Source organism: Aotus nancymaae, unplaced genomic scaffold, assembly GCF_030222135.1.
Source record: "Aotus nancymaae isolate 86718 unplaced genomic scaffold, 86718_ANA_hifiasm-v0.15.2.pri h1tg000030l, whole genome shotgun sequence".
NCBI lineage: Eukaryota > Metazoa > Chordata > Mammalia > Primates > Aotidae > Aotus > Aotus nancymaae.
In genome coordinates this window covers 29,703,767-29,730,356 of record NW_026988443.1, presented here as the reverse complement: position 1 = coordinate 29,730,356, position 26,590 = coordinate 29,703,767, and the positions used below count along the sequence as shown (strand labels likewise).

At 54.6% G+C, this 26,590-nt stretch overlaps 1 protein-coding gene across 2 annotated transcripts in view; it reads left to right on the top strand.

Annotated features, from left to right (window-relative positions):
* The first annotated feature begins 13,377 nt into the window (after positions 1-13,377).
* The window catches only part of BCAR1 (BCAR1 scaffold protein, Cas family member), a 34,092-nt gene continuing 20,879 nt past the window's right edge, over positions 13,378-26,590 (top strand). Inside the window, exons 1-2 of one of the 2 annotated variants that reach the window (XM_021672598.2) lie at positions 14,729-14,874; positions 16,869-16,872. In XM_021672598.2, coding sequence (XP_021528273.2) covers positions 14,729-14,874; positions 16,869-16,872 — 150 coding nt within the window. Of the gene's footprint in view, positions 13,419-14,728; positions 14,875-16,868; positions 16,873-26,590 lie in introns of those variants that run through there. The other variant, XM_021672596.2, reaches the window with a different exon arrangement.

Here is a 26,590-nt window from a genome sequence, read left to right as displayed (position 1 = left end):
ACTCGTTACCCAGGCTGGAGTGCAATGGCACGATCTCGGCTCACCGCAACCTCCGCCTCCTGGGTTCAGGCAATTCTCCTGCCTCAGCCTCCTGAGTAGCTGGGATTACAGGCACGCGCCACCATGCCCAGCTAATTTTTTGTATTAGTAGAGACGAGGTTTCACCATGTTGACCAGGATGGTCTCGATCTCTTGACCTCGTGATCCACCTGCCTCGGCCTCCCAAAGGGCTGGGATTACAGTCTTGAGCCACCGCGCCCGGCCGAACTGTTCTCAAGTGATCTGTCTGCCTTAGCCTCCCAAAGTGCTAGGATTACAGGCATGAGCCACTGTGCCCAGCCACCCACACCTTTTCTTAACATACTTGGGATTTAGTGTACCTGTGCAATTCCATACAGAAGTCACTAACCACATGCAGCTGTTTACATGCTCAATTTGTTAAAATTTAAAATTCAGTTCTCCAGTTGTGCTAACCCAAGACTTCCTGTGTTCATTAGTGGCCTGTGGTTGTCTGTGGTATAAGGGACCATGCAGGTGCAGAACATTTCCTTCATCACAGAATCGTATCAGCCTGCACTGGTGTGTGCAGTTTTAGCCAAATGTTATGCTCTGAGGATTTCCCTGTTTACTTAAACATTCTCAACGTTCTTTGAGTACATGATTTTTTTTTTTTTTTTTGAGGCGGGGTCTCTTGTTGCCCAGGCTGGAGTGCAGTGGCATGATCTCGGCTCACTACAAACTCCGCCTCCTGGGTTCAAGTGATTCTCCCACCTCAGCCTCCCAAATAACTGGGATTACAGGCATGTGCCACCATGCCCAGCTAATTTTTGTGTTTTTAGTAGAGCCAGAGTTTTGCCATGTTGGCCAGGCTGGTCTCAAGCTCGTGACCTTAAGTCATCCACCCTCCCAAAGTGCTGGGATTACAGGCGCGAGCCACTGCGCCCGGCCCAAGCACCTGATTTTTAAGGGCTACAGAGCATGCCATTTGTGGTTGTGCCATGGATTATTTTACCGATCTTCCACCGTTGACCATTCAGGTAACCTGCTATTGTGATTATGAATGATGCTGTGGTGCACTGCTTTGCGCTTAGATCCTTTTCCATATCCCTGATTGTTTCTAGGTTACTTGTACAGATGAGCTTGTTGTGTTGGGCAGGGCATGTATTTTCAAGGCCACACAATGGAATGCCCAGCTACCTCCCAGAAAGGGTTCTTCTCTCACTTAGACAGGGCAGGTGTGCCCCTCTCTGCTTATGTGAACCCTCTGAGAGGAGAGGACTCATCGAGGAAGCCCTGCCTGCCTGTCTGAGCAGAGAGCCCAGTGCTTTGGGAGAGACCTGCCTGACCTAGGAGGAGAATGGCCATTCAAGGAATAGACTGGACTAGATTGTCCGTGAGTTCCAGAACCTTCTTCCATGTCAGCCCAGTGCCCTGTCTCTAAAGGCAGCATCTGGAGAGGGGAGAGACATGCTGCCCCAAGGACCCGGATTCATCCAAGCCCAGCCTTGTGGTGCATTCAACTGTGAGTGGCTGTGAGTGTACTTTCTGAAACCCTCTATTCTCTCACCTCTCAGGGTAAGTGAGTGTTCTGTTCCTTTAAGAAGAGGGGTTTGGCCTGGCACGGTGACTAATGCCTGTAATTCCAACACTCTGGGAGGATCGCTTGAGCCCTGGAGTTCCCGATCAGCCTGAGTAATCCTGTCTCTACTAAAAACAAAAGTTAGCTGGGTATGGTGATGCATGCCTGTAATCCCAGCTATTCAAGAGGCTGAGGCGCGAGAATCGCTTGAACCCGGGAGGTGAGGGTTGCAGTGAGCCAAGATCACACTCCAGCCTGGGCGACAGAGCGAGATTCCCTCTCAAAAGAAAAGAATTGCCCTGGGCAGAGTGGAACCTGCCCAGACCTGAGAGTTCACACCCACCCCACCCAGGCAGTGGTCAGCCTGGGAGTCCTGTGACCTACTCAACTCGATCTTCCCTGTCCTCTCCCTGCCCCACACCCACTTCCTCACCCTGTTTCCCCCACCACAGAGAGCTCTCTACGGAAGCTACTCTCAGAGACCCTGGGAACTGGACCTAAGACAACCCCTGCAGTGTCTTGCACATATGTGTCAGGTCCTCAACAAACATTTTCTGAGTGAAGTCGTCTTCTTTTGTAGGTAAAACTGAAGTCCTGAAAATTACATACCCCTGAGGCTTAGCTGAAGTTAAAATCCAGACAAGAAATAGGACTGGGTGAAGTGGTGCACACCTTTGTCAGTTTGGGGGGCAGGGGGAATCACCTGAGACCAGGAGTTCAAGGCTGTAGTGAGCTGTAATTATGCCACTGCACTCCAGCCTCAGTGACAGAGCAGGACTCCAACTCTAGTAAATAAATAAATAAATCCAGTTAATAAATACATTTAAAAGTTCACTCTCAGCCAGGTGTGATGGCTCATGCCTGTAATCCCAGCTCTTTGGGAGGCTGAGGTGGGCAGATCACCTGAGATCAGGAGTTTAAGACCAGCCTGACCAACATGGAGAAATCCTGTCTCTACTAAAAATACAAAATTAGCCGGACGTGGTGGCGGATTCCTGTAATTCCAGCTACTCAGGAGAATAAGGCAGGAGAATCACTTGAATCCAGGAGGCAGAGGTTGCCGTGAGCCAAGATCGAGCCATTGCACTCCAGCCTGGGCAACAAGAGGGAAACTCCCTCTCACCAAAACAAAACAAAAAAAAACGGCTGGGTGCAGTGGCTCACACCTGTAATCCTAGCACTTTGGGATGCTGAGGCGGGTGGATCACAAGGTCAGGAGTTCAAGACTAGCCTAGCAAAGTTGGTGAAACCCCATCTCTACTGAAATACAAAAATTAGCCAGATGTGGTGGCATGTGCCTGTAATCCCAGCTGCTAGGGAGGCTGAGGCAGAGAATCACTTGAACGCGGGAGGCAGAGGTTGGTTGCAGTGAGCCAAAATCGTGCCACTGCACTCCAGACTGGGCGAAGAAGCAAGACTCCATCTTAAATAATAATAATAATAATTGACAAAGAAAAAAAATTTTTTTTTGAGACAGGATCTTGCTTTCTGGCCCAGGCTGGAGTGCAGTGGCAGGATCATGGCTCACTGCAGCCTCAAACTCCTGGGCTAATGCTATCCTCACACCTCAGTCTCTCGAGTAGCTGGGACTACAGGTGTGCACCAACACACCTGGAAAATTTTTAAAAAATGTTTTGTAGATAGGGTTTCAAACTTCTGAGCTCAAGTGATCCTCCTGCCTCAGCCTCCTAAACTTCTGAGAATTACACGTGTGAGCCACCTCCCCTGGCCCTATTTATTGGCTGGGTTTTAACTTCAGCTAAGCCTCCCAGGTATGTAAGTTTCAGGATTTCAGTTTTACCTATAAAAGACTTCATCAGGCTGGGATTGGTGGCACATACCTGTAATCTCAGCACTTTGGGAGGCTGAGGTGGGCAGATCACTTGAGGCCAAGAATTAGAGACCAGTCTGGCCAACATGGTGAAACCTCGTTTCTATTAAAAATACAAAAATTAGCCAGTTGTGGTGGTGCACACTTGTCATCCCAGCTACTTGGGAGGCTAAGCCATGAGAGCTGCTTGAACCCAAGAGGTGAAGGTTGCAGTGAGCCAAGATCACACCCCTGTACTCTAGTCTAGGCAACAGAGCAAGACTCCATCTCAAAAAAAAAACCTTCATTCAGAATTTTTTTTTTTTTTTTTTGAGACGGAGTCTCACTCTGTTGCCCAGGCTGGAGTGCAGTGGCACGATCTTGGCTCACTGCAACCTCCACCTCCCAAGTTCAAGCGATTCTCCAGCCTCAGCCTCCCAAGTAGCTGGGATTAGAGGCATCCAGCACCATACCCAGCTAATTTTTGTATTTTTAGTAGGGATGGGGTTTCACCATCTTGGCCAGGCTTATCTTGAACTCCCGATCTCAGGTGATCTGCCCACCTCTGCCTCCTAAAGTGCTGGGATTACAGGCATGAGCCACCACACCAAGCCTGACACCCGGCTAGTTTGTTTTTTGTTTTGTTTTGTTTTGTTTTGTTTTGTTTTGGTAGAGGCTGGATATTGCTATGTTGCCCAGGCTGATCTCAAACTCCTGACCTCAAGTGAACCTCTTGCCCTGTATTCTAGTTTTAAACTTTGAAGAAATTAGGGCCTTTTTGTTACTTATGAATATAGAAGACATGTTATTAAGTGGATTGCTATTTTTTTTAAATTTCATATTTTTACCCAATAATTCAATGTTCAGAAATTTATTCTCAGAAAATACAGTAATCAGATTATGGAGAAAGATCCACTTATAAGTATACTCATCTCAGCTTTATTTGTACTGGACCAAATTGGAAAGAACGGCAACACCCACACTCAGAGAATGGTTAAATCAGGTGTGGGAATCCTGTACAATGAATGATTGATTATTTTATAGCCTTGAAGGCCAGGTGCATTGGCTCATGCCTTTAATCCCAGCAGTTTGAGAGGCTGAGGTGGGAGGATTGCTTGAGGCCAGGAACTGGAGGCTGCAGTGAACTATGACTGCACCACTGCATTCCAGCCTGAGTGACAGAGTGAGACCCTGTCTCTAAAAAAATAAAAATGAAAATGAAAGTTATTCATGAGCCCCGAATATTTGCCAAGATGATTTCAGCCCTCACAGAGTTTATAGTTCACAGGAGCAGATAGACAGCTGTTGAATAAACAAGTAAATATATAATATCAGGAAGTGGTAAATACCACAAATACAAAAGCCTCCCATTTGTTGATTTCCATGTACTCAGTCCTGTTCTAAATGTTTTACCAGATTATCTCATTTAATCTTCACAGCAACCTATGACAAGATAATATTTCCATTATGACCAAAGATAAATCAGGGAAGGCAACCTTGAGCAGACCTTGAAGGAAGGAGTGGGGGCACCAGAGGAGACTGGGGACCCATATGAAGAGCAGAAGAGCAATGCAAAGGCCCTGGGGCAGGAAGGCACCAACCTGAACCCAGCACGGTTCCACCTAGCAAGGCTAAGCCATGAAGAGTAGAAGTTGCAACTCTGGCTGTGCATGAGAAGCATCCAGCAAGGGAACTATATTATTATTTAAAATATTGATGGCTACCTGTGTGTGATGGCTCATGCCTGTAATCCCAGCACTTAGGGAGACTGAGATGGGAGAACTGCTTGAGCCCAGGAGTTAGAGACCAGCTTTACAACAATAGTAGACCCCGTCTCTACAAAAAAATTTTTTTAGTTAGCTGGGCATGGTTGTATGGATATGTAATTCCAGCTACTCAGGAGGCTGATGTGGAAGGACCCCTTAAGCCCAGGAGTTCAAGGCTGCAGTGAGCTATGATCACATCCCTGCACTCCAGCCTGGGTGACAGAGCAAGAGCATATTTAAAAAAAAAAAAAGAAAAGAAAGAAGAAGTTGAGGCCGGGCGCAGTGGCTCACGCCTGTAATCCCAGCACTTTGGAAGGCCGAGGCGGGTGGATCACGAGGTCAAGAGATCGAGACCATCCTGGTCAACATGGTGAAACCCCATCTCTACTAAAAATACAAAAATTAGCTGGGCACAGTGGCGCGTGCCTGTAGTCCCAGCTACTCAGGAGGCTGAGGCAGGAGAATTGCCTGAACCCAGGAGGCGGAGGTTGCGGTGAGCCGAGATCGCGCCATTGTGCTCCAGCCTGGGTAACGAGCAAAACTCCGTCTCAAAAAAACAAAAAAAGAAGTTGATGGCTGAATCCTACTTCCAGTCCCATTCAATCAAAACACCTGTGTCTAAATGTTTCTGAAATGCCTCGGTGATTTTAATGTGCAGCCTGGGCCTGGGAACCACATGTCAGGCCTTGTAGATCTCTGGGTTTTATTCTAAGTGGAAAAAGAACACATTGGACAGTTTCAATAGGAAAAGGACATGGCCTAATAATTTTTCTTCTTTAAAATTACTTAAAGGCTCTACAGAAAAGCAGTTTTAGGGGCACAGGTGAAGGCGGGAAGGCTAGTGGGAGGTCATTGTCATGATCTGAGGTGGCTTATACCAGGGCGTAGACATGGAGGTGGAGAGAAGCAGCCAGATTCTCTCTCTTTTTTTTTTTTTTTTTTTTTAGATGGAGTTTTGTTCTGTCACCAGGCTGGAGTTCAGTGGCGTGATCCCAGCTCACCGCAACCTCCAATACCCTGGTTGAAGCAATTCTCCTGCCTCAGCCTCCTGAGTAGCTAGGGCTACAGGCGCGTGCCACCACGCCGAGCTAATTTTCGTATTTTTAGTAGAGACAGGGTTTCACTATGTTGGCCAGGATGGTCTCAATCTCCTGACCTTGTGATCCACCCGTCTCAGCCTCCCGAAGTGCTAGGATTACAGGCGTGAACCACCATGCCGGGCTTCACTGCTTTATGGATCCCTGTTTTTGAGATGGGAGGAAACATGCTTAGAGAACATGAAGATCATGCTGAAGCTCACACGGCGGGACCAGAACCCAGGTCAGCCCCACGCCCCTGCCCTGCCACTGGAGATCAGTGGCGACAGGGAGCCTGGGTTCTTGCCGAAGTGCAGCCCTCACTCCCCACAGCGAGTTCCTTCCTGTTTCCACAAGGATGGGTCTCACTCAGGGAACAGCCAGATGTTCCTAGTGCCCCTCCCCGACTCCAACCCCGGGTGGACCCTTGGCCTCGGGCAACATCCCGGGCAGCTGCCGGGGGTGCCTGGCATTCAAGCCTTGCTGAGAACATGAAACTGCTGCTCTGGGGACTTGCACTGGTGACCCCAATGTGGCAGCTGCTCTTTCAGCTCCTTAATAATTTAGAGAATGCATACAATTCAGCGGGCAGTTTCATCTCTGGGTTCAGAAACACAATGCCCTGGGGACTGCTTCCAGTGAAGAGTAAAATTCCACTTGTCACAGTCACTGAGGACGTGAGGCTGTTCCTGGAAGGGGCTCTAGTCTCTGGGTGTTTGCAAACATCCTAGAAGACCAGGAGGCCAGCAGCCAGCATCCCGGGAGCTTGAGGGTCGGCCCCAGCTCAGCTGTCCAAAGATGGGCCTCCCTGCAAGTCCCTTTCCCCCTGTCTCTTCCCTGTGGGAAAGAACGAAGGGGCTGTGCAGACTGGTGTGTGTGACTCCACGCTGCTGCTGGATGCTTGGCTGTGCCCCTGAGCCCAGCCTCCCTCCACGTCGGCCCCTGGGAAAGACCCTTGCACCAGGTCCCAGAGGGACCATGGGAACCTTTCCAGGACACTTGCAGTACCTAAAACTTGGCAATTGCATTTTTCCCTTAAAAAAAATTATTATTTGCCGGGCTTGGTGGCTCACGCCTGTAGTCCCAGCACTTTGGAGGGCCGTGGCAGGAGAATTGGTTGAACCCAGGAGTTTGAGACCAGCTTGGGCAACATAGTGAGACCGTGTGTCTAAAAGAAATAAAAAACAAAATTAGCCAGGGGTGTGTGCCTGTGGTCCCAGCTACCTGGGAGGCTGAGGTGGGAGAATCACTTGACCTCTTTGGAGCTGAGGCTGCAGTGTGCTATGATTACACCACTGCATTCCAGCCTGGGCGACAGAGCGAGACTCTGTATCAAAAAAGAACAAAAACAAAGAAATTGTTCTTTAAAAAATTACACTTGAAAACATGATGTTAAGTAAAATTAGCCAGACATGGCCGGGCACTTTGTGAGGCTGAGGTGGGCAGATCACAAGGTCAGGAGTTCAAGACCAGCCTGGCCAATATGGTAAAATCCCATCTCTACTAAAAATACAAAAAGTAACCGGGTGTGGTGGCGGGCACCTGTAGTCCCAGCTACTTGGGAGGCTGAGGCAGGAGAATCACTTGAACCTGGGAGGTGGAGGATGCAGTGAACCAAGGTCATGCTGCTGCACTCCAGCCTGGGCAACAGTGTGAGACTCCATCTCCAAAAAATAAATAAATAAAAATTAGCCAGACACAAAAATACAAACAAAATATGATTGCATTTATCTGAGGTACAGAGAATAGGCAAATTCATAGAGACAGAAGCAGAATGGGGATTACCAGGGGCTATGGAGTTGGGGATCGGGGGTTATCGCTTAATGACTACAACGTTTCTGTTTAGGAAATGAAAACATTCTGGAAACGGACAGTGATGGTTGCACAACATTCTGAATGTACTAATGTCATGGAATTCTAGACTTAAAAAATGTAAATTCTGTGTTATGTATACTTTACCACAGTTTTAAAAGTATATTTACTGAAAAACAAAAAATTGCACGAGTGGCCAGGCACAGTGGTGCATGCCTGTAATCCCAGCACTTTGGGAAGCCTGAGGAGGATGGATCATTTGAGCTCAGGAGTTTGAGACCAGCCTGAGCAACATGGTGAAACTCCATCTCTACCAAATATGTATATATATATACAAAAAATAAAAAATAAATAAATTAGCAGAGGGTGGTGGTACATGCCTGTAGTCCCAGCTACTTGGGAGGCTGGGACGGGAGGATCACTTGAGCCCAGGAGGTTGAGACTGCAGTGAGCTGTGATGGCACCACTGCACTCCAGCTTGGAAGACAGAGTGAGACCCTGTCTCAAAAAAGTAAAAATAGGCTGGGTGCAGTGGCTCATGCCTGTAATCCCAGCACTTTGGGAGGCCAAGAAGGGTGGATCACAAGGTCAGGAGTTCAAGACCAGCCTGACCAACATGGTGAAACCCTGTCTCTACTAAAAATACAAAAATTAGCTGGGTGCGATGGCAGGCACCTGTAATCCCAGCTACTTGGGAGGCTGAGGCAGGAGAATCGCTTGAACTCGGGAGGCGGAGATTGCAGTGGGCCGAGATCACGCCACTGCACTCTAGCCTGGGCAACAGAAGGAGACTTCATCTCAAAAAAATAAAAATAAAATAAAATAAATATTCATGAATTTATACTGATATAAATAAATGATTGAATAAATAAGAGAGAAGAGGCAATCTCTCATCCAGAAGAATTCCAAATCATCTATATAGAGAATCTACTTTCAGGAGGTGGAGCATAGAAACTCCCTACTCCTTAACTGTGGGTGGCGCACAGGGACTTCCTTCCAAGGAGTAACTTCCAGAAAGCAGGGGGAAGAGTCACCTTACAGTGGAGACCCCTGATAAACACTCCCTCAGCCAGGTGGTCAAGGTCAGACTCAACAGTGATCATAAGTCATGCTGTCAGTGTGCACCCCTGATATGATGGGATGAAAATGGCACTTGACCCCTGGGCGTCTTCCTCCCCAAAACCCATAACCCCAGTCTATTCGTGAGAAAAATGTCAGACAAATCCTAAATGAGGGACATTCTATAAATGTTTTATTTCATTCTGTAAATGTTTCCAGTACACCTCAAAACTGTCAAGGTCATCAGAAACAAAGAAAGTCTGAGAAACTCTCACGGCCCAGAGGAACCCAAGGAGACGCTGGGATCCTGGATGGGATCCCAGAACAGAAAAAGGACAGTAGGTGAAAACCGGAGACATCTTTGGCCAGGCACAGTAGCTCACGCCTGTAATTCCAGCACTTTGGGAGGCCGAGGCAGGTGGATCACTTGAGGTCAGGAGTTCAAGACCATCCTGACCAACATGGTGAAACCGCATCTCTACAAAAAATACAGGAAAAAAATTGGCTGGGCGTGGTGGTGCACCCCTGTAATCCCAGCTACTTAGGAGGCTGAGGCAGGAGAGTTGCTTGAACCTGGGAGGCAGAGGTTGCAGTGAGCCAAGATTGTGCCACTGCACGCAAGCCTGGGCAACAAGATCAAAACTCTGTCTTTAAAAAAAAAAAAAAAAAGGCCAGGCACGGTGGCTCACGCATTATCCCAGCATTTTGGGAGGCTGAGGTGGGCAGATCACCTGAGGTTGGGAGTTCGAGACCAGCCTGACCAACATGGAGAAACCCCATCTCTACTAAAAATACAAAATTAGTCAGGCATGGTGGCACATGCCTGTAATCCCAGCTACTTGGGAGGCTGAGACAGGAGAATTGCCTGAACTCAGAAGGCGGAGGTCACAGTGAGCCGAGATTGCACCATTGCACTCCAGCCTGGGCAACAAGAGTGAAACTCCATCTCAAAAAAAATAATAATAATAAAAGGAGAAATCTGAATCAAGCGCGGACTTCAGTTAACAAGGATGCATCCGCCGGGTGCGGTGGCTCATGCCTGTAATCCCAGGACTTTGGGAGGCTGAGGCGGGTGGATCACCTGAGGTCGGGAGTTCGAGACCAGCCTGACCAACATGGAGAAACCTTGTCTTCACTAAAAATACAAAATTAGCCAGGCATGGTGGTGCATGCCTGTAATCCTAGCTACTCAGGAGGCTAAGGCAGGAGAATCGCTTGAACCCGGGAGGCAGAGGTTGCAGTGAGCTTAGATTCCACCATTGCACTCCAGCCTGGACAACAAGAGTGACAATCAGTCTAAAAAAAAAAAAAGAAACAAGCATGTATCAGTATTGGTTCATTACTGATGTCACACATACCATGCTGATGTGAGATTTTAAATTTTTATTTATTTATTTTGAGATGGAGTCTTGCTCTGCCACCCAGGCTAGAGTGCAGTGGTGCAATCTCAGCTCACTGCAGCCTCTGACTCCCGAGTTCAAGCAATTCTCCTGCCTTAGCCTCTCAGATCTCTGCGATTACAGGTGTGCGGCACCATGCCCAGCTGATTTTTGTATTTCTAGTAGAGACAGGGTTTTACCATGTTGGTCAGGCTAGTCCCAAACTCCTGATCTCAGGTGATCTGCCCACCTCAGCCTCCCAAAGTGCTGGGATTATAAGCATGAGCAACTGTGACTGGCCTGATGTGAGATTATTACCAGTGCATGGTAATAATCATTACACTCTCCAGGAGCAGGAGTTCCTTTGCCAGAGAAGTCCCTGTCACCTGAAGGGGGTACAGGGAGAGAAGGAGCCACTTCCCAGCCTTGAGCCCCTCTAGACATGGCAAGGCCCTGGGGGCAGAGGCCAGCTTGGGTGTCGGAAGAGCTGGGTGTGAAGCTTGTCTCTGCACAGATTTACTCTGCGGTCACGTCCAAATTCCCTTCAGGGACAGGAACAATAGTCTTGGGTGTGAGGGCCTCGCTCAGCTCTCAAGGACCCTCTCAGGGCACTGGCGCCTGCTCTGGCAGCCCAGCTGTTGCTTCTGGTTGGAACTGCCAGCCTTGAAACCCCACAGGCTGTTCCCTGCAGGACGGAGTGAGTCATCCTGGGATCATTTGCCTGCCAGGAGTGGGTGAGGGAGGAGCAGCCGCCGCCTTCACAGACACCTGGTAGTGTTAGGAGCGGGCATGCAGTGCCCTGGTTAGGCTCCTTTGGCTGCCCCCAGGCCCACACCCAAGGATCCCTGCCTCAGAGTGAGGGTTCTAGCCAGGGGCGCTTCTCCCCCCTGCTAAGGACTGAGTTAGCGATGTCCTAAGCAGCCACTGGGGCGGTTGGAGGCAGGACGAGATGGGTTGGAGGGTTCAGCTGCATCTGTCCCCCTCCCGTGGGCTCTCATTTCCCTGTACCCAGGCATGTGGAAGGGATCTTTCTCCACTGCCCGCCCCGTTTTGCCCGGGCACCTAGAGATGGGGAGATGGGAAAGGAGATGGAAACAGTGGGTCCCAAGTCGGAGCAAGGGAGGGGGGCGGGGCCTGGGCGAGGATTGAGGGAGAGGGCCAAGATGGTGGCGGGTGGGGGCATCGGAGACAGCAGGGCATGTGGCCAGGAGCCCGGGCGCCAGGCTGAGCTACTGCTCCCAGCCCAGGAGCCTCTGTGCCAGCTGGATGCAGGCGGGTGGGCACGGGCAGGGCCACGTGCCAGACATGCACAGAGCACCCTTTGAGGAGGTGGCAGCTGTTGGTCCAGGCCCCCCTCTGCTTGCTGTGGCCCTGCCTGGCCCCTCCAACAATGCCTTGCTGAGCACTGGGCTGCAGACACTCATGTGCACAGTTGGCAACCCCACTCAAGAGGTGAAGGGGCAACCATACACAACGGGAGCAGTGAGGGACCCCCAATACTGCCAGAAAAAGGACCTGGGTCTCTTGTGGCAGGCCTCAATTTCCCTGTTTCCCATACCTCATACCCCCTTATTGCTCCTGGCCTCTTGGGATCCTTCCCGGGACCCTTCTGGGAAAAAGATCAAGGGTGCTCGTTCCTTAGGGGAAAAGGCTGAAAGCTCAGTAGGTGACCTGCTACTGGGGGCTTTTGGGAGCTGGGGGAAGTCAGCCTCCTTCCTGGCTCTGCCTCCTCCATCCAGGGACCGTGGCCTCCTGGCACAGCATCCCTGGCAGACAGAAGGGCCTGCCCCCCCCACATGTGCACCCACACAGAGATTCCCTAGGCAGCTGGAGCTCTCAGTCTGCCCCCAGATCCTCCCAAGAGCTCAGGCTGCAGCCAACCAGCCTCATGGAGCTGGCTCCGTCTTTCCTTCTTGGGGTGGGCAGCGCTGGCCTCTGGGACACTGCTCTGGACCCCCGCCACTGTCCCCAGGCGACAGAACAGAGGGGTCCGACCCCTGCTCCCTCCTTTGGGTGGGTGAGGGATCTCAGCGCCTGGGCCTATGAAATGTAACGGAGCAGCAGCAAGGCCTGCCTAGCAGGGGTGGAGGGATGGGGACGCACATGCACGTGCCCAGTGTCTGCAGGTGCCATGCGTGGGCACCACGGCAGATGCGGAACAGCTGAAATTGGGGGTGTTTAGTCTAGGGAAAGGAAGACTAAGGCCCGCGAAGGCCCATCTTCCAGCCTCTGGGAGGACGGTGGGCTGTGGGTGGGCCCAGGAGTGGGGGTTACAGGGACACAGGATCCTCCTTAGAAGCCAGGCCAGATGTCACTGTCAGGGCGACCCCAGGATGAGCCAGGCTGTCTCGCGGAGTGGGGAGCTCCTCTTCCCTGGGGGTCTCGGAGCTCGCTCTCAGCTGGGGGAGGGCAGAGGGGCTCTGGGAGGCCTGCGCTGCTGCCCCGCGATCGCCTTCCGCCGGCCGAGCCCTCCCGCATTTGCGCCCGGACTCAGGGCATAGGAGCCCGGCCAGGGCCACAGGGCAGGCGCCCAGCTCCCGGGGACCTGCGTGTGAGGGGAGAGGACTGGTCGGGAGACCTGGAGCTGCTGAGACTGGAGGTGGCCCGCGAGGGATGGCCGAGGAGCGGAGGAAACCGCGCCTCCCCGCCGCGTTGGGCCGACAGAAAAAGGCCGAGGTCCGGGGTCCTCGCCTTTAACGCGGCCCTGGCAGCGGAGACGGGGGGGAGGGGCGGCGCGGGCGGCGCATGCGCGGCGCGGCTGGAGCGGCCGGAGCGGCCGGACGGTCCGGCGGCCGGGAGCGCGCAGGATCCCGTAGAGCCGGAGAGCGCCGGGATCCTGCGCCGGGGCTCTGAGCGGCGCGGGCGCACCCGAGCCCCCAGCCCGCCGGCCCTGCTGCCAGCCAGGCCCCGGGGGCGGCGGCCAAAATGTCCGTGCCGGTGAGTACCGCGCCGCCTGGGACCCCCGGCCGGCTGCCCCCCGCCCTCCTGTCTGCGACCTCCCACCGCCCGCTGCGGGCCTGATGCCGCGGGGGCTCCCGGACTGGGGGTCGCTCCACGGGCCTGCTCGGGCCCGCGGGAGGGCGCACAGGTTGGAGGAGCCTCCCCCAAGCCAGCCTCTCTGCCCCCGCCTTTCCAGCCTCTTCTAGGAGAGCCGGGTCGGGCTGGGGTCCGTGCTGTCCCCTCGGGGAGCCCCCCAAGATGGCTGGGTCGGGAAGGCTCTTTGTTGGTCCCCGGGAAATCACCGAGACAATCTGGTCCAGGCAGGAGTCGGCTGTCCCCCAGGACCCCTCACCAGGACCGCTAGGCCTAGCGGGGAGGGGTCTCTGCAGCTCCTGGGATCCCCCTCCGGGACTGCTGGGCCAGATGAGGGGGTGGGAGGCCTGTGCTGGCCCCCAAGGCCCCCCTCTGATTGTTGCCCAGCGGCGCTCCTGGGACCCCACCCCACCCCGGGGTGGCCAGGTTGGGGCACGATCTGTGCTTGTCGCTGGAGCCACCCCTCCCCCACGACGGCTTGGCTGGGCAGGAGCCGTGCCTGCCCCCCACAGCCGATGCACTCACTTTCCTGGGAAGTTTTCCTCCCGCCGCGGAACCCCCGGGGCCCTGACTGGCCTCTTCCTCCCCGCTGGCCGTGGGGGCTTTTCTGTCCGACACCCCCTCTTCCTGGTCAGGCAGGCTGGCTTCAGCAGACCCCCCGGCCATGGCTCCACATTTGGGCTCTGGCATCTCTGAGCATCTCAGTCTCACCTCCTGAGGGCAGCAAGTGATCCTGGCTACCCTGGTTGAGCAGGCCTCAGGCACAGCCCCCACTTTACAGATGGACAGACTGAGGTGGGAGATGGGAGGCGGACAACCCGGCGTCCTGCCAGGAAGGGACACCATCTGCACCTGGAGAGCCGTGGCCTCCAGCCATCGTTTCCCTGCCGAGTTGGGGCTTGTCCCCCCAGAGCCCTGTCCACTTTGGCCTTGTTTCTGGAACTGCTCCTCACTCGGAGGACCCCATCCTTTCCGTGAAGTAGGCAATGGGGGCTTCCAGGCAAATGGCCTCTTCATTAACTACCTCGGAGTGTGTGCAGGTGACTGGAGGAGAGGCTGGCCGGGCGCAAAGCATTGTTACAGAATTAAAGAGCCTGCTCCCGCCCACCTCCAGCAGTTACAGATGAAAAAATGAGGGTTTCCAGACTCTGCTGATGTGAGCCCCACCATCCCTTGGTTCAGAGCATAATCGCCTTGTCTTGAGAAAGAAGAGCATGTCTGCCAGGCCCTTCCTCTCTTCTGCTCTGCTCTCCTTGAAAGCTCTGGACTTCTCTGGCTCAGGGCCTCGGGGGACTGGCCAGCCCCACTCCTGTGAGCACTGGGCAGAGGGACAAGGTGGACCACCTGAGCCTGCTGGACAGTCAGGGTCCCAGGGCAGTAGTGATGAGGGAGTGTCACTCTGGCCACATCCGAGCCTGGGCGGGCCTCTATGGGGAGGTCCCCGTTTGATTTGGTTTGGTTGGCACAGTCAGAGCCAAGCTCTGGACACGGAGTCTGGGATGGCATCCTGACCCATTGCCTTACAGGACTTTGGGCAGCCTTCTTTGGCAGTGGGCCTCATCTGTAACCAGAGAGGGATGGTGAGTTGGGTGAGACCTGGACAGATAGGCACCGTCACAGGGACCAGTAGCCTGGCCACACCATCATGGGCTCCGAATCACTCCCACCCTCTCGCTTGTAGTCACAGCCCATGAGAATTCTGCTGGGAGTGAGTGGGGGTCTTTGCCATCTGCCCTCTACGTGGCTGACTGGCTGGCAGATCACCGTGGCTCTCTCTCCTGGGACCTTGGGCAGTGTGTGAAGTGGTAGGGCCAAGAGGAGGATTCATTTTTGGAACGGTCCTGAAGTGTTCGGAAAATTGCTTTCATGTGCCGAGGAGACCCTGCAGAGGCTTCCAGACGGAGCTGCTTGTTCAAGCCCTGCCCTTGGAACCCAGAGTGGTGACTGCTTGGGGACACATCTGGGTTTTAAGCACACCCATCATTTGGGCAGTCTTTTCCTGGATGGGGCTGACGCAGGCACTTGGGCCCACAGAAATTATAAGATGCTTCAGAAGGGGATGGGAGGGGAAGCAGGGTGAGAGGTCGGTGAGCTGATTGAGTGGGAAGTGACTCCCTGAGTGTCGGGGAAGGGGGCATGCCGGGGGTCACCCTGTCATTTGACTCACATGAGATCCTGGACCCAGACGGGAAGGCGCCAGGGCGTCCCGGCTCCCTGCTCAATGCCGCATCCTCTGCTCTAGGCCTGGAGCAGTGCTCAGGCGGTGCCCGGACACCCCTGCATGTTAACATGTCTTCCTTTGGGCGTGGCTGCCCAGTGCCCTGGGCCTGTCTCTTCCCGCAGCTGAGAGGACACATTTGGAAGGAAAACAGCGGTTCCACCCACCTCAGACTTCTGGCTGGCGTTGGCTTGGGGGGGGGGGTCCATGTTTAGGAGTGGCCGGTGCTGACCACCCCCACCCTGCCAGGTGAGAGGCCCGCTTCCAGCTGCAGAGAGGTCTCCCTGCTGTCTGTTCTGCCTCTCGCTTCCCATCTGTGAAGTGGGTGCAGCCACTCCAGCCCCTCCAGTCCTCCTTCACTGAGGGATGGCTCCTTTTGGGGATGCTGCCCTATGTGCACTGGGCTCAGGGCCTCACAGGCTCATGTGTCTTGAGGGCCTGTGTCTTGTCAGGGTCGCATGTCCAATGAGAGGTGGCACCAGGGTGGGAGCCGAGTGTGGCGGGATCCAAAGCCATCAAATGACCATCATCCTGCGTGGCCTCTCTACCTGTGGGCGCTGCAGCCTGGTGAGCTGTGGACAGCAGCTGACCCTCTCTGCCTGTGACTTCCCAAACATAAGTCTGTGTCACCCTTTCTGCATCCTTTGGAGACAAGGCACCTTGGGCTCAGAGGCAGGTAGCTCACCCAGGGCTGTGCAGCAGGGCGGGTCTAGCCCCAGCAGTAGTCAGTGGAGATGAGTAGACCAACCATGGCATCTGGTTGAAACCCTGGGCAGTAGTCCTGGGACTGGCTCAGTGCCAGCCAGTGGTGTGAGTGAGAGAGCTGCCCAAGGAACCAGAAGGGTCTGCCCTGGGGTTCATAGCTGGCCGGGGCGGCTGAGAGCGGGAAGAGGCAATGTCCAGGTTCAAAGTCTGTAGCTAAGGCCCCCCGCCCCTGCTGCGCCCTCTTCTGCCACTGGGCCTTGTCTCGGCTGTCCCTCCCTCTGTGGGAAGTGATCTCCAGCTGGCCGCCTCATTTACCAGGTCATTCCTGTTCACCTCCAGGTCTGTGCCGTCATCGATAGGGCGCCTTCCCAGCCCCATCTGCGATTGTCCATTTGTTGGTGGGGTGATTTGGTCGTGTGAGGCTCCCTGAGCCCTGTGCACACAGGACCCATGACTGCGCGGCTCCGCTCGCGCTCTGCCTTCTGGCTGCAGCTTGCCCCTGGCTGCCTGCTGAGGGTGTGGCCCCAGGGATACCATGGAGCCCCCACAGGCAGGTGGCTGCAACCCCGTGCAGAGCTGGCATCTCAGCCGCTCTCCTCAGAGCCTTGCTTGGGGTGGAAAGGGGTTCTCGGAGAGGCTGATTCCGGGTGGGAAGAGTGTTTTGGTGGGTCAAGGGCAAGGTCTCCAGAGTGAACAGTGCTGGCTCTGTGCCTTGAGTGAGAGCTTCACTTTCCTCCTCTGTGTCATGGGGATGTTAACAACATGGAGCTCCTGGGGTTTTGTGAGAACTTGGCGAGGGGCACCCAGAGCTGTTAGGAGGAGGCTGATTAAGTAACAGCAGCTACTGTCGTTGAGATTATTGTCTTTATGAGGCCGCGGTTGGCTGGTGCAGTGGCCCAGACCCATTCCTGACTCTTGGGCAGCCAGTGTAGGGAGGGGGCTGGGCTGCACCCGGCTGATTGGCCTCTGCCCCCAGGCTTCTTTGGCCCTTTCTTTATGGTCAGTGTGGTTTCTGCCAAGGCCTTTGTGGTGGGACCCTGGCCTCTCCCCTGCCCTGGCATGGCCTGAAGGACCCTGGCCTCTTGAGCCTTGGATGGGCAGGTCATTGTCCTCACCCGACCCAGAGAGTGACCTGCATTGGGTCCACCAGCTGGCTCATCGCATTTGGACAGCTACTGCCCTGCTCCACGTGCCCCCAGGAATGAGGTGACTTTGCAGTCTGTGGGAGCCCCTGCAGGGGGGCAGGCCTCTGCTCAGGTGTGGTCTGTAGCAGCTGGGCCAGCACAGGCAGGCAGGGCCTCCCAGGGAGGCTGGCCCCACCCGTGCTTGGGGATCATGGCTCCTTAGGGGAGGGGCCTGCAGCCCTGAGGGTGAGTGGGGGGCCTGGGTGGTATCTGCAGACCTCCCCATTTCCCACCACTGGTGCCCTGGTCCTCTGGGCCCACACTGCCCTTCCCTCTGTGCTTACCTTCACTCCTGGCTCCTGTGTGTGTCATCCTGGTCAAGCCCTGTGGTTTCTGTGGCTCTCTTAGTCCCTGTGTGCTGGGCATTGTCCTTCTCTCTTCAGGAAAAAGGAAAAGGGTTCTGGGGACAGGTTGGGGACCTCGGTAGAGGCATGGAAGGGATGCTTGCCCTGGTGAGATGGTCACAAGTTGCGGCTCTAAAGTTAATCTCTTCTCTAAGGGGATTAGAGGCTGGAAAGGTTTTTCAGTAATTTTTATTTATTATTTAAGCCCTCCAAATTCCAAGAAGGATTTGAAGCAGATTACAGCAGAAGACACAAATAGTCTGGGATCATGAAAAGATCTAGAATTATGTAATGTGTGGGGAAGGAGGAAGATTTATCCCAGAAAGCCTAGGCTCAGTAGGCATCCAGATTTAACTGTAAGCTCCCTGATGATCAGGGCAAAAAGAGGAGCATGGTGGGTTTAGGCTTGTGGTATCTATTTTTGGTATTTGTAATGCCACATATTTTTTCTTTGTTTTATTTTTTACCAGTTGAAACTCTTATTGAGGTAAATTTTACATGTGTGAAATGTGCAGATGTTAAACGTACAGTTGGTTGGATGAGTTTTCGTTAATATAGAGCTTCATGTAGCTGTCAATCAAATCAAGATAACAAATGCCCCATCACCTCAGAAAGTTTGCAAAAGCCCCTTTACAGTCAAGGTCCTGTCGCCCTGGCTTAAGTTAGCCTGTTCTTAAACCTTCTGCAACTGGAAGCCTGTGGTAGCCGCGCTTTGAGGTTTGGCTTTTTTCGCTTCTTTTTTTTTTTTGAGATAGAGGCTTGCTGTCTCACCCAGGCTGGACTACAGTGGCGTGATCTTGGCTCACTGCAACTTCTGCCTTGCGGGTTCAAGTGATTCTCTTGTCTCAGCCTCCCACATAGCTGGGATTATAGGTGCCCACTACTATTCCCAGTTAATTTTTGTATTTTTAGTAGAGATGGGGTTTCACCATGTTAGCCAGGCTGGTCTTGAACTCCTGACCTCAGGTGATCCACCCACCTTGGCCTCCCAAAGTGCTGGGATTACAGGCATGAGCCATCAAGCCTGACTGGGTCTGGCTTTTTTTATTCAGCATATTTATTGGTTTTATTCTTTTTTTTTTTTTTGAGATGGAGTCTCACTCTGTCACCCAGGCTGGAATGCAGTGGCATGATCTCAGCTCACTGCAGCCTCCACCTCCTAGGTTCAAGCGATTCTTCTGCCTCAGCCTCCCAAGTAGCTGTGTTTACAGGTGTCTGCCACCACGCCCGGCCAATTTTTATATTTTTAGTTGAGACGAGGTTTCACCGTGTTGTCCAGGCTGGTCTTGAACTTCTGACCTCAGGTGATCTGCCCGCTTTGGCCTCCCAAAGTGCTGGAATTACAGGTGTGAGCCACCGCACCTGGCCCCAGTAGTTTATTCTTTTTTGTTGCTGAGTAATGTTCCAGTAGTGGATGTGCCACAAGATACTTCTTCATTCCCTTGTGGATGGGTACCTGTCTCTACCTTTAGTGTGCTGTGTATGAGTCTGAGTCTTGTTATGTTGTCCAGGCTGACCCCCTAGACTCAAACGATCCTCCTGCCTCAGCCTCCCCAGGAGCTGGGACTATAAGCATGAACCACTGAGCCCAGCTTGTGCTGTGTGTTATTAAGTACCGGAACACTGGCACTATTGTCGGCAAAATACCCCGTTTAAATGTTTTATAAAACCTGATATCCGATTGTATGTCTTAAAGCATGCCTAGAGATCTGTGCCTCCAAATCCTGGGTCTACCAAAGTTACTTGCTTGCTCAGAAAGTGGTATGGCCACACTCCTTCCTGTCCCAGCTCTCACCAGGTGTCTTAGAGCTTGAACTCCCTCTTTGCAGGTTATCTGGTAGGTTAAGTGTCTTAGGCTGTGGAGTCATTTGTTTTTCTGCCAGGGCCTGTGTGACCTCCAGAGGTCCCAGTTGGGAGGTTTCTAAGGAGAGCAGGAGGTGGTAGAGGATGGAGCAGAAGCTGCCTGTGGCCCTCCTCTCCTCCCCAGCCCAGGCCGATTCCGGGGCTCTCTCTTTTTCCCTGGCCATCTGCTAAGGCCCCCCTCCAGGCAGACACTCCTGGCTGCTCCTGCCCCAGCACTGGAAGCCCCAAGCCCAGGCGGCATGCACCACCCAGCCAAGACTGAGGAGGGGAGAGGGAGGCTCCCTGCGTCCCTGGCCCCTAGCGCCTGGGTTTCTTCTGTGTGCTCCTGTGGCTGCCCCGGCTCTTCACATGGAACCAAGGAGCTGGCTTGCCTGTGCTGTTTTCACAAATCTTTGTTGTTATTTTTTTCTGCCTGGTGAGCCTTAGCAAAAGATTCACACATCTGCTCAAATGTCACCTCTGCAGAGAGACCCGCAAGCACCTAGCGTAGAACAGTCCCCCCCATCCCTCTGCTGTCTGCGTTGCAGGCATTATGTGTGTACGCCTTACACATACCTTGGAGTGTGAGTTCCCTAAGGACATGGCTATCCTTTTACACAGCAGTGTTCCCAACAGTTAGACCTCAGTCAGGAGGTGCAGATGCACAAGTGTTGCTTTCTAACATGCCTAGTGAGAGGGACCGAACCCAGCCACTTCCTGCTTTCTCCAGGGGAGGTCTAAGGGGAGACCCTGACTGCCTCCAGCATTGGTGGGCGGATCTGGGGGCAACAAAGCTCCAAGGAGAGCTTGTTCCCCCGAGTCTCAGACAAGGTTTCGGGGATGGTGAGGGATGCTCAGGGTATCTGAGGAGGGTTGTCTGCAGGCTGTAGGGAGAGTGGGGAAGTCTTGGTTGGGGATGGGCTTAGCACATGGGTAGGCCAAGAGAGGGTATGTCCTGGTGCCCAGTGGGGTGGGGCCAGTGTGTGATGACGCAGGGGGTGGGTATGCTCCAGGCATTGGGACACTAGGGTGCCACCGTGTGCTTGCCAGCTGTCTGTGTCATCAGTCTCACGGCCCCAGGGTGGGCAGAGCTGCTGGTGGTGGGTACATTTAACAGATGAGTAAACTGAGGCCTGAGCAGAACAGTGACTGACTGAAGGACTCCAGCCAGTTGGAGTCATTAATATCTGCTCCCGTCCTCTAGTCTAAGCCTGGGCCAGAGCCTGGGCCTGGGTCTCCCAGGGCAAAGGAGCCTTTATCTGTAGGCTGGCACAGGCTCCAGGGGGACACCCTACCTAGCCCCACGGTGCAGTACAAAGAAGGAGAAAAAGCATTGCTTTTTCACGTTTGTAATACCAGCACTTTGGGAGGTCAAGACAGGAGGATCACTTGAGCCCAGGAGTTTGAGACCAGACTGGGCAATATAGTGGAAACACATTTCTACAAAAAATAAAAAAATTAGGCACGTTGGTGCACATCTGTAGACCCAGCTAGTCAAGAGGCTGAGGTGAGAGGATCGTTTGAGCCCAGGAGGTTGAGGCTGCAGTGAGCTGTGACTGTGCCACTGCACTCCAACATGAGTGACACAGAGAGACCATGTGTTTAAAAAAAGAAAAAAAAGCATTGCTTTCCCTGTGGCTGCCACAGCTCTGTCTTCTCTGTATCCACTCTTTCCATCACTGCCACCCAGAGCCCCCAGGGTCCCCTCTTGTGACTCCATTGGCCCCTGGCCTGCTGACCCCAGCAGAGTGGCTGGGTGGGTATCTGTGGGTGTGGGCACCTGTGTTCTACGGAAGCGGCTGGGAGTGGGCAGCAGATGGTGTGTGAATTCGCCCCTCCGCCCAATGCGCTGGGGCTGGTTGCCATGGGAGAGCAGATGGCTGGGCTGGGCTGGGCTGGACTGGGGAGGGGAGGCCTCCTGACCACACCCTCATCCCTGCCCACCCAGCCAGTCAGTGGAGAGCTGGGCAGCCCCTAGCTTCGGAGCTGCGGAGCTTCCTCTCTGAGGATGAGGACAGATCTTGCCCCCTTGCCCCTCCTTCTCGCTTCCAGCCAGGACTGAGCCCCTCTCTGCCCCCTACCCCAGGCAGTGCTGAGGGGCTGCCTCTGCCAAAGGGTGCTGATGCAGGAGGGGGACATGGGGGTCAGCAGGGGACAGAGCGCACATGGCCCCTCTTCCCTGCACACAGGGGTGCCCCTGGTCCAGGAGGACCTGTCTGGGAGAGCCCTGTGCTGCTGCCTGCCCCTATCTGCCAGGCCCCAGGAGGCCCGGCAGGAGGGGAGAGCTGAGAGAGGAGGGTGCAGAAGAGGAAGGGGTCGCTGGGGTGGGCGGAGAGCCTCTGAACAGTGCCTGGGGGCTGCCTTGCTGGCCCACTCCAGCCTTGGACCACTGTGAGCAGAGCCCCTCTCTGAAGCAGGCACCTCCAGCAGGGGCCTCTGCTGCTTGTTAATTTCCAGATAATTGAGAAAGTTGTGCTGGCTTTTCCAGTGCTGTTCCTGACAGGCCTGACATGGAGGCACAGGGCTGGGTTTCCTGGGATGCGGACAGGATTTGGAGTGCAGGGAGGCCCCCCCTATGCTGTGTCCCCTGCCTGGCAGGTCTGCCCACACACCTTGGGTCTGTCCCTGACCCTGGGTTTCTGGAGACTGGCCTTGGGCATGCCAAAGGGGACGACCACTGGAGGGATTTGGCTTCAGGCCGTAGGGCCCGCCCACCTTCCCACAGTCAGAGCGACTACTGTAATGACAAACACTGCCCTGCGGTTACTCCACCCTCGAGCAGGGGAGGATGGGAAAACCCTTTATCGAGACAGCTCCAGCTTGAGTCCTGAGGGCAGTCTCTGCTGTCTGGGGTCATGTGAGGTGCTTTCCTGTGGGGACATACCTGGGTTATGAGGTAGGGAGGGGTAAGCTCTGCTGGCCATGGGAGCTGCCTGGGGCATTGCCCCTCACTCTGCCTCCGGGTCGCCATTGTTCCATCATGGTCCCTGGGCAGCAGTGAGGAAGGACTGGTGTTAGGGGTGTGGGATGTCCAGTCTGTGTGTGACAGCAGGCTCACCTCTGTGCCATCCACAAGGGTCCCATGCCCTCATCTGGGTTTTGTTTTTTTTTTTTAGAGATGGAGTCTTTCTCTGTCGCCCAGGCTGGAGTGCGGTGGAACAATCTCAGCTAACTGCTACCTCCGCCTCCTGGGTTCAAGCAATTCTCAGCCTCCTGAGTAGCTGGGACTACAGGCACCCACTACTATGCCCAGCTAATTTTGTATTTTTAGTACAGACAGGGTTTCACCATATTGGCCAGGCTGGTCTTACACTCCTGACATCAAGTGATCCACCTGCCTCGGCCTTCCAAAGTGCTGGGATCACAGGTGTGAGCCACCTTACCCGGCCTCGCCTGGGTTTTGAGCTTGCCTCTGTGAGAGTGCAGCCTAGGGAGATGGTGTCAGCTCTCATTGGCCCTCCAGAGACATCATTTCTTCCTGTCCCTGGGGCTGGCAGTACTCACCTCCGGCCTCAGGAAATCCTCTCCTGCTGCCGCTCCCAGAGCTGGCCATCAGCTGGGCAGTCCAGCCCACCCTCACTGCTGCTGGGAAGCTGAGGCTTCAGGAGGGGAAGGGGCTATGTGCCTTTACACTGTGCAAGCTAGTTTTAGCCTGCTCTTTTCACTTTACTTTGTTGTGGCATTTTCTTGCATTATTTCAGTCTTTGGAGGAGGCCATCTAATAGCTGCAAGCTATTCTGTTGAGGAGGTGTCGTGTCTCACCAGTCCTCTAGAGTTGGTATTGATATTATGCTCCATGATTTGCTGTCATAAATGCTGCAGTGGACACTGGTGAGCATCAAGCAGGGGAGGAGGGTGCTTAGGTGTCAGCTACCTGTTCTTTTGCAGTCTGATGTGTGACAGGGGTCCTTGGCTTTCCAACCCTGGAGTTCTGCTGTCCCTGTCCCTAGATTCCCTTCCTGTTGCAGGGTGGGCTGAGGTCTAGCAGCCCCATTTCTTCCCTGTCCCTGTCCCTTCTGTGCCCCAAAGTGTGTGGGATAGGGCAGTGGTTGGTAAACTGGATCTTGGTCTCTTCAGGTGAAAAATGGGGCTAGGCCTGGCGCGGTGGCTCACACCTGTAATCCCAGCACTTTGGGAGGCGAGGCAGGTGTATCATCTGAGGTCAGGAGCTCGAGACCAGCTTGACCTATATGGTGAAACCCCATCTCTACTAAAAATTTACAAAAATTAGCCAGGCTTGATGTCATGCACCTGTAGTCCCAGCTACTTGGGAAGCTGGGGCAGGAGAATGGCTTTAACCCAGGAGGTTGCAGTGAGCTGAGATAGTGCCACTGCATTCCAGCCTGGGCGACAGAGCGAGACTCTGTCTCAAAAACAAAACAAAACAAAACAAAAAATGGGGCTAATGGTGAAGCCTGTTTTGCTGGATTGCTGTGTGCACAAAATAAGCACATGGTTTTAGGGCCCCTGGCACTGGCCTGGCACCGAGGCTGTGCTGGGTACATGGGACTGCATCCCGGTCCTTGGCAGCAGAGGTCCGGGAGGCTGGACTGGGGGTGGGGTGAGTTTCTACCCCATATACCCCAGCCAGAGCCTGCCCAGTGGGTGCTCCTCCCCCACCTAACAGCCTTCGGGGGCATCCTCCTCCACCCCCCAGCAACATCCCCATCCACACGGTGGGGCTTAGCTCCTGGGGCCTTATTTCCAAAGCGGAAATGCCATTCTGGGAGGCACAGGCTTGGGGGGAGGGAATTTAAGTGGAAAAGGAGCAAATTTTTGAAATGCCTGTGTTCCCCTTGCTGCCTCCCGCTCACACCAGCAGCCCCACCCCCAGCGCTGCTCTAATCCCACTCCTAGGGGAGGAGGGTCTCATCCCCCAAGGTCCTAGCCATCCACCTCCTCTCTGCAGCCCACTCCTTGGCCAGCTAGGATGGAGCGGGGGCCAGCTCCCTTGAGGGCCAGGCCTTATGTGTCCCTGCTTATCCCTACAGGCACTGCTGCCTGGAGCCCTGCCTGCGGGCACTGCCTGCCCATGAGGCCTGGTTCCCTCCCCTCCCCACAGAAGTGGAGGCCCAGGGATAACCTGAGGCTCCTGAGGGTCCTGCTGGTTCAGACCTGCTCCCTGGGAAGCTGGTGTGCCAGCCAGGCTGAGGCGTGGGTGGCTGTATAGGGTCAGGGTGCAGGAGGGGCCGGGCACAGCTCTTGGGAACAAGCAGGAGGAGATGCTCCAGGCAGCCTCCCTGACAGCTGGCTCCTCTTCTGAGGCGGGATGGGCTGTGCTGGGGAGACAGCATGTTGGCTAGTTGTCCTGTTCTTCCCGAGGACTCTGGGTCACACTGTGTCCCATCCCATTGCATCTTCCTCACCTGCCGTGCTGAGAGTCCCGGCCAATGGTTCCCAAGCCAAATACTGAGGAAATGCAGACGTCCAGTTTTTAGGAGGGGTGGGACTCAGGAGTCTGTTTTTTAACAAGCTCCCCAGAGGACCTGGGCTGTTTTAGCCCCTTCCTTTTCAGATGAGAAAGGAGCCCAGAGAGGGCAGAGGGCCTGCCAAGGCAGCACATCCGGCCAGGTGCTGCGTCAGCATCGGCTGAGCCCTGGGTGTCAGGCAGAGGGGCAGCTGCAGGCCCACCTGGGCTTGTGTCTTTCATAGGCCATGCTTGAGAATTCTCTGCTGCGTGAAGCCGGGTCTACCCTGCTGCTTCCCTGCTACCAGAGCTGCCTGATGGCATCCCCTTACTCAGCCAGTGGCCCAGGATTGTTGACTGAGGGTCCTGTCTAGTCTGGAGCAGGCTTGGTCCTATGATCTCCCTGCAGACTGTGCATCCCTGGCCTGACCCAGGGTCTCTGGCACCCTGGTTCTGCCGCATGGAGTGACAGTCACTGACCTGCAGCCGAGCAAGGGGTGACTCAGGAGAGCCAAAGTTGTCTCCACTCGGTTCCCCCCGCCCCCGCGGGTTCCTTCTGTCTCCCTCATTCCCAGAATGCCACCTTCCTACCCCGTGTCGCTGAAGCACGTGAGTTGGAGCAGGACTCAGGAGAGTACTGGGCCCAGGTTTTAGGCTGAGCCCAGGAATGAGTAATGAGTGGAGGCAGATCAGCTGGAGGACCAGCCCGAGTCCCCAAATGTCCTGGGTTTCCACAAACCCAGCACCACAATGCAAGGAGAGGTCGGTGCTGCAGGTGAAAAGCGCTGGGTTGAGAGCTCGCCAGCCTCCCTGCTTGAGGCTTCATTTCCTGGGTCCTTCCTTACTCGGTGGGTCCACAGCCAGAGCTGTGGTGGTGTGATTCTTTTCCTGCAGGTTGGGGCACGTCCCCTCCCCTTTCTTTCTAGATTCAGATCTGAGTCCCACGGCCCATGGACACGCGATGAATGTCCAGGGGTTGGTTAGCGGGCAAGACAGAAGGCTTGAGGCCGCGTCTCGGCTCTGGAGGAGGGCAATCCGGGCAGCCTTCCCAGAAGTGGAGGCGTTTGCGTAGGCCTTCAGTGCGTTCTCGCCCGGGTGGAAGGCGGGGACGTACATTTGTTGGCAAAGCGGTGTCCTGCGCCCTAGGCTGGAAGCCCGGCCTGGGGCAGGGGCCTGGAGGGTGGGAAGTGGGGGGCGGGGCGGGGCGGGGCGAGGCGGGGGGCGGCCCCACAGGGCGGGCTTTTGCCCGCGCGTCTGCGCCCCCGGCAGACGGCTCATTTGCATGGGGAGCTGCGGCGACCAATGGCCGTGTGTGGCCGGGCATGCTGGGATCGGGCTGGGCAGGCTGGGCCGCGGCGGCGGGCGGAGCGCGGCTG